Raw genomic sequence first — 7,503 nt, 5'->3', positions numbered from 1 at the left:
TGGAAGCATCCTGGGGTAGTGTAGATTATAAATTGTTTAGATCATGACCCCCGGGGGTAGGGTGGGGCCACAATGGCAAATCAAAGTTTTACATAGAAATATATAGGAAAATCTTTGAAAATCTTCTTCTCAAGAACCACTGGGCCAGAAAAGCAGAAATCATGTGGAAGCATCCTAGGGTAGTGAAGATTTCAAATTGTCTAAATTATGATCCGTGGGGTAGGTGGGGTCACAATATGTATTACAAGGGGGAAATCTGGTAAAGAACATACTGATCAAAGCTTCTCAGGTGAGCGATGTGGCCCATAACTATCTTCTAATTGGATATTTGCGACCGTTAATGCTGATTTATTGGTCGCAAACTGAGTTTTACCGGCGACGGTTATTCCCATTCTAATGCAATCTAAGCATTTTGTTTGTAGTTTACGACTTATTTTGATGAACTTTTGTTAAATGAAATACGTCACGGAGCATTGTGTTTTTGCGGAGCTCCATTATGACTTCACAATGAAAATTTTAATGCTCGTTTAACTGCTTCAAAGATCAGTGCATTCGCCAATCAATACGTATTTTACAAGCCAATTCCATTAGAATAATTTCTTACAGAACTTTGACGTAGTCTGGTCCCCTGTCTCATTCTCGGAGTGTACAAAGCATAAAACAGAGACGGTAAACCAGGCTAAAATTGACGTTGAGTCGGCGAAACAGATGACGTAGTTTCCATCGAGATCGATGTCTAAAGCTGCCAGTATTTATAGATATGTAACACTATAATGATATAGGTACTATGTTTATTGGATAAAAAATTACACAGTTGTCAAATTTTAATCTTAGTCACAAGATTTGTTGTGCGAAAAGAATCGATGCTTCTTTCTTTGCAAGGGGGTTCTCTGGTTTGGGTGGGCTAAGTTTCTATTTTCTTTTTAAAGGGAGGAATGCTTTAAAACATACAGGCTAAAATTTTAAATCTGTTAAAAAAGTCTAATACATGTAATGCTAATAATCAAATAAATAAACAAATAAAAGAGAAAAAGGAAGTTTCTTACAATGTTTGTGTAAGGGGTAGGTGGGGGTTGGCTTACAATGCCTTTTTTCCCTACACAAATAAGTTCCATTCTAAGTTAGACTATGTGGAAGGCTTTACGAATGTTTGTAACTTAAAAATAGGTATCTAGCAATAAAAGCAATTCAGCCGTGAACAATGTTAAAAAGATTTCTAAAATGAGAGAAATTATCTTGTTTTTTTTTTCTTCAGAGAAGCTGAGTTGTTTCTGGATAAAAAGTGCCTTGTAACATCAATATTTCTTCTGAACTTTCAAATATATTGTTTAAACACATTTATGCTCTCAGTCAATATACTTTATTTCTGATCTGAAACAAAAACGAGTCAGATCTAATAACACGAGTGATCCAAACACAATGGAAAGTATTATTATCCCTATGAAGCCGGCGGCCTGTGCTGATGGTCTTGGGTCTGACGCAGATATGAGGGTACGGGTATGAGAGCTAGTATTTCTTGTATCAACCTTCAGTTCTTTTGTGATGTTGTTGACTTTTTCCTGAGTAACTGGATCAAGATCATCGTATGTAACGCCAGCGGAATTACACGCACAATCACAACTTTTGGATGCCGCAACAAATCTGTTTTCTACAAAGAAATGAATTAATTTTTACAATGAAAAAATATCCATATAACGTTTCCTGGGAAGAATAGAAAATGGCTCAAAAAGCAATACTGGAATAATTGAGAATTTCGGTAGACTAAGAATTACAATATCTTTAAAGTATGGAGAATAACTTCCATTGACGAGCCTCGCCAAAACGTCAAATCGTAAGCGAATTTCGGAACGCCTGAACTGTTTTGTGGCTATTACGTAGTGATGATATAACATCGTTAAATTTCAAGACATGATATAAGATTATTTTGTAATGCAATATCAAATTAGTTTACTTTTCATCAAATTCATTTTAAAACTTAGGCTAGCCAAAAGCATCCATGGACGAGTTCATCTGTCACTCTTAAATGTTACACGGAATAACCAATCGTTAACATTTTCTACAACGATCTGCTTAGTTTAAGTGATATTTATTTTAATTGCACATATAAACTTAAGTTGAATTCTATCCCAATAGCCACAGATATATATTTATAGTTTCAATATTCAAGAGGGCTGGGTGGTTTTGGCATTTTTCTGTATTGATCTCCTTTAGAAGAACATCATCATGATACGCCCGTCAAATAATTTCAATTCTCTTAAACAGTTTTGAGTGCAAGAAAATCATGCCAACCTTGATTCAAAGATTTCCATGATTTTTCCTTTCTTTAATTTAAAAGTATTTGCTGTTTATACATTTCCTGTGGTGTAGGCATACATTATAACAAATATTACATCATAGATTGTTAGACCTCGTCAAATGTCCATCATATTAAACAGTTCTTCATAATTTTATTTAAACAACTTAATTTTTTCAAATTGATTTTGAAGATAAATTTTAAGGCTGGTCATCAAATGACATCTGCTATAAACTGACCAGCAGTTCTTCTGTCTAATTTCCAAAGGAATTGAGACAGCTAGCCTTCGTACATTGAACTCATTAATTATTAATCTTTTATTGGATACTTGTCCACTCACTCGTTTTGGATTTGCACGGAAGATTCTATCATTGGAAAGGTACACATATAGGACGCAGAATATTTAGGTAGCCCCCCCCCCCCCTCCCTTTACTTTGAAATCATTGCTATAGGCAAATGAAAAAAAATTATTTTTATCCAAATAAGTTGTTTTCGAGTTAAAAGTTTGCTGTAAATGACTGCATCATATGAATATCTTATAAAATGTGTAAAGAAACTTATTTAGATATAAATAATTTTTTCATTTTCCTTGAAAAAATACAAAAAAATTAATATAAAATAATTAAGAGCTAATATCGACTGAAACCATTGTTTAAAAAAGGATGTCTCAAAGATCTATCAATTAAAAGTTGTTGTGGCAGATCCTATGACTTCCTAATTTGTTTCTTCTTTATGAAAGGTGTTTTTTCAAGTTTGGAAAATGAAACTAGTCGAAGGGTGAAAGATCTAGCGAATATTGTTGGTTTGACAAAACATTGACGTTCTATTTGTTCCCCAAACTCCTTTACTCTTCATGGCGTGTGGTTTTGGACGCTGTCATGAAATCAAATGTAGTGGATCCCTGGTTCCTGGTCCTTCCTCTCATAAACCTTTTGATTTGTTGGCAAAAATTTTGCTTTCTAGACTCCTCCAGAAAATAAACTGCCTCTCCAAATAAGAATTTGAACAAGACCACTAATATTTAAGAATATGACATATAAAAATGTCTTTGTGCTCTTGCAATTCTTTGCTCTTCTCAGACCTTGGTTGTTTTTGTCAAGTGCATCTTATTGCAAATTTACTTTGAGAGTTTAAAAACAATTGATTCAAGTTTCATTATCTGTTTGAATTTCAGAAAGGTGGAAAACTACAATTTCTGATTTTTAAAAAAAAGGTTTAGATATACATGTACTTACACGCTGTAGTTTTCGTTCATTTTTAGCTCTACTGGTCAAAGCTTATGCCATAGTCATGCGTCCATCGTCGTCAGCCTGTCTGTCTGTCCGTCTGTAAACAATTTTTCAAAATGCTACTCCTCCTACAGTTTTGGTCTGATTTCAATATAACTTGGCACACAAGTAGACTATACTAAGATACATAATTCTGGATATCGGTTTTTGATTTCGATGAACGATGTTGCCAAGGTTACTAGAAATAGAAATTTCTGTGAAATACTTTCAAACTGCTAATCCAAATACAGTTTCAGTCTGATTATAATATAATTTGGCATGCAAGTAGACTACACTGAGATACATTATTATCAGTTTTGTGTTTTTGATTTTATTGATTGATGTCATAGTAATTTGAATTGAAAATTCTGTAAAATTTTATGAAAAGCTACCCCTACAGTTGTAGTCTTATTGCAATCTTGCCACAAAAAGAGACTTAATCAAGGATCATTATTCTATTTATTGCTTTTGTGAAGTTTTAGTCCCAACTACTACTTTTCTCTTCCTTTATTATAAGTACTTACTAGTAGAGCTACAGTCTCGACAGAGTCAAGCTTAATGTCACATGATTTCGATGTTGTTTGTCATGGAGTTCAGGACATTATTTATTGAACAGCCCTCGTAGGTAACTCAGTACATTGATACAATGATACAAAATGTTAACACTTACCATGTATTTCTTCTGAGCTGTAAGTGCTAGCCTAGTCAACCTATACTTTTAATGCCAACTTATTTATATGTCTATACTTATTAATAACTAAATTTTGCAATTAAACTCCAATTCGGCTACATCAGAGTTCTTACTTACTCCTCAAGGAATACATATGGATTGAAATACTTTATGTTAAACTTACGGTTGTCCTGGCTTGTTATCAGAAGAAGTAAAACCATTACTTTGTATTTTATCGCCATGGTCTATCCTCCATTTGGTTGTACTGAAAAAAAAAAGAATCGATCGCAAATGTTTTATCGCTTGTTGAAAATTCACTTCAAAATAACCCAATCGATGGGAATATTTATGTAGAAAATCAATAATTTCTCGAGAAGCTGAAATGTAAATATGTGAACCAAGAAATGCACTGAATATTCTCTTCGGGTCGAACGTTCTACCAGATGTTATTTTTCATATGAAGTCTCGTACAAGCTTACCTTTTCTGAATGTCTGAAATGTGATCTTCAATAAAGAGTGGAATATAATATTTTTCAACTAAAAACATAAAGCTGACAATTTTACTGCTTTGCAGACTCTCTCTACAAGACACCCTAACCTCAGGATAATTTTGTTTATTAAGATTGACCCACCATTTGAAATAAAATAGAACTTAGAATAATTCCAAGTATTCTAAACATTATACAGCTATATAAAAAACTAGAGATACTCTTAGCAATGGGCTTACTAAATTATACCCCTGTCTCCCATTTGAATATAATGGCAGTGGTCATGTTTTGCTATGGGAAACACAAAAAATATACGAGGGTTGTCCAAAAAGTTCGTGGACAATTAAAAATAAATGGTTCTATATACATGTACATTTTTTGTATGTCAAAATATTTCTAATGAAAAACCAAGTCAGATAGATATCTATTTTATTGATGTAATTTTATATTTTTGTAAAAGCTGAGGTCTTTCAATGTCGCAGATAGTGTGCATGAACCAAGGTTAAAATGTCACAAAGTTTGAAATAAAGTGTTTGGAATAAAATGATTATATCTTATATAAAACAAGTCAAACCTTAGTAAAAATTATATGTAACACAAATAAAGAGGCTGTTATCATTTTTTGCTATCTAAAGTATCGGTTCCTATATAGACATTGAAAATATTACACAAAAACCCTAACAAATGTGTCATTACTCGACAGAAAAAGCGACGTCGGCCGTCCGAACGGGGCAGCGTCCGATCAGAAAATCATCTTTTAATACGGTTAATACGGAATATTTCTATTCATGACGTCCTTATAAATATAGTGCAACATCAGACTGGACTGTGCAACTTGTTTATATACATGTCGGAATTATTGATGACGCTCGTGTATTGTTTTGAATTTTAAAATTTGAATTATAATATATACTTTAAGATTATTGCTAGCACTTTGCAGTGTGACATAATAAAGAAAATGTAGCGTGTGTCCATGAACATGTATTAAAAATCCAAATGTTTGACGATATAATGAAATTAGCTGAATTACGTCACACTGCTCCGTGCGCACTATCTGCGACATTGAAAGACCCCGATTTCTACAAAAAGATGAAGTTACATCAATAAAAATTATATCTATCTGACTTGGCTTTTCATAAGAAATATTTTTATATACAAAAAAAGTATATAAAACCATTTTTAACAAAAACGTCATTATCTTCGAACTTTTTGTACAAACCTCGTAACTGAGTTATCCGGGCCAGGAATTGAGCAAAGAATTTCTTGCAAGTATCACCGTTTTCAAGATCCCTCAGGTTATGTTCCATTTGCTCGGGGCATTTTCTTCCAAACTTTTTTACTGCAAGAAATACATAAAAACTGAGGGTACGAATAATAAATTGGTCCTTTCTATATCATGTCTCAGCAACAAACATTTTGTTCCTATTTTTCAAAATGACGGTATTCGTCCAAAAGTAAAAAAATAACAATTCCTAAAAATTAAAATATTGAAAAATTTTTCAATGTAACTGTATTATCTGGGCAAGGAATTGAGCAAAGAATTTCATGCAAGTGTCACCGTTTTAAAGATCCCTCAGGCTATTTCCCATTTCATGTCGCAGCAACAAACATTTCGTTCCTATTTTTCATAATGACGGTATTGGTCAAAAGGTGAAGAAAAAAAAAAAATTCCAAAAATATAAAATATTGAAATATTTTTCAGATTGGAGAATGTATCAATCTTTTGGGGTTGTTTAATATGTAACTGAATTATCCGGAGCAGGAATTCAGCACAGAATTTCCTGCAAGTTTCAACGTTTTCAAGATCCCTCAGGCTATTTCCCATTTGCCTGGGGCATTTTTTTCCAAACCTTTTTCCTGCAAGAAATACACAAAAACTGAGATAAAGAATAATATGTTGATCCTTTCTATATCATGTCCCAGCAACAAACATTTTGCTCCGATTTTTCAAAATGACGGTATTGGTCAAAAGATAGAAAATAACAAGTCCCAAAAAATATTGAAATTTTGAAATATTTTTCAGATAGGAGCATGTTTCAATCTTTTGGGGTTCTTAAATATGTAACTGAGTTATCTGGGTCAGGAATTGAGCAAAGAATTTTCTGCAGGTGTCATCCTTTTCAAGATACCTCAGGCTATTTCCCATTTGCCTGGGACTTTTTTTTTTTCAAACTTTTTTACTGAAACAAATACACAAACACTGAGATAACGAATAACATATTGATCCTTTCTATATCATGTCCCAGCAACAAACATTTTCTTCCTATTTTTCAAGATGACGGTATTCGTCCAAAAAAAAAAAAAAAAAAATGACAATTCCCACAAATTAAAACATTGAAATATTTTTTCAGATAGGAGCATGTATCAATCTTTGTGGCTTGTTTAATACGTAACTGTGTTATATAGGCCAGGGATTGCGCAAAGAATTCCTTGCAAGTGTCACCGTCTTCAAGATCCCTCAGACTTTTTTCTATTTGCCCATAGCATTTCTTTCCAAACTTTTTTCACTGCAAGAAATACACGAAAACTGAGGGTAGGAATAACGTATTGGTCCTTTCTATATCATGTCCAAGCAACAAACATTTTACACCCATTTTTCAAAATAAAGGTATTGGTCAAAAAGTAAAAAATGACAATTCCCAAAAATTAAAATATTGAAATATTTTTCAGATCGGAGAATGTATCAATCTTTTGGGGATGTTTAATATGTAACTGAGTTATCAGGGCCAGGAACTTTGCAAAGAATTTCCTGCAAATGTCACCGTTTTTAAGATCCCTCAGGCT

At 33.0% G+C, this 7,503-nt stretch overlaps 1 protein-coding gene across 1 annotated transcript; it reads right to left on the bottom strand.

Moving 5' to 3' along the window:
* Positions 1-774: 774 nt before the first annotated feature.
* LOC134251724 (uncharacterized) lies at positions 775-4,553 on the bottom strand. Its single transcript, XM_062734146.1, has 2 exons — positions 4,416-4,553; positions 775-1,648 (listed from the first exon to the last, which is right to left on the bottom strand). Exons 1-2 carry the CDS (start codon positions 4,471-4,473, stop codon positions 1,347-1,349), a joined length of 360 nt encoding a protein of 119 aa, XP_062590130.1. The 5' UTR covers positions 4,474-4,553; the 3' UTR covers positions 775-1,346.
* Positions 4,554-7,503: the final 2,950 nt, after the last annotated feature.

This window comes from Saccostrea cucullata, unplaced genomic scaffold, assembly GCF_032062105.1.
Source record: "Saccostrea cucullata isolate Sc308-1 unplaced genomic scaffold, CSIRO_AGI_Scuc_v1 ctg3839, whole genome shotgun sequence".
Classification (NCBI taxonomy): Eukaryota; Metazoa; Mollusca; class Bivalvia; order Ostreida; family Ostreidae; genus Saccostrea; species Saccostrea cuccullata.
This window is presented reverse-complemented; position numbering and strand designations above follow the sequence as displayed.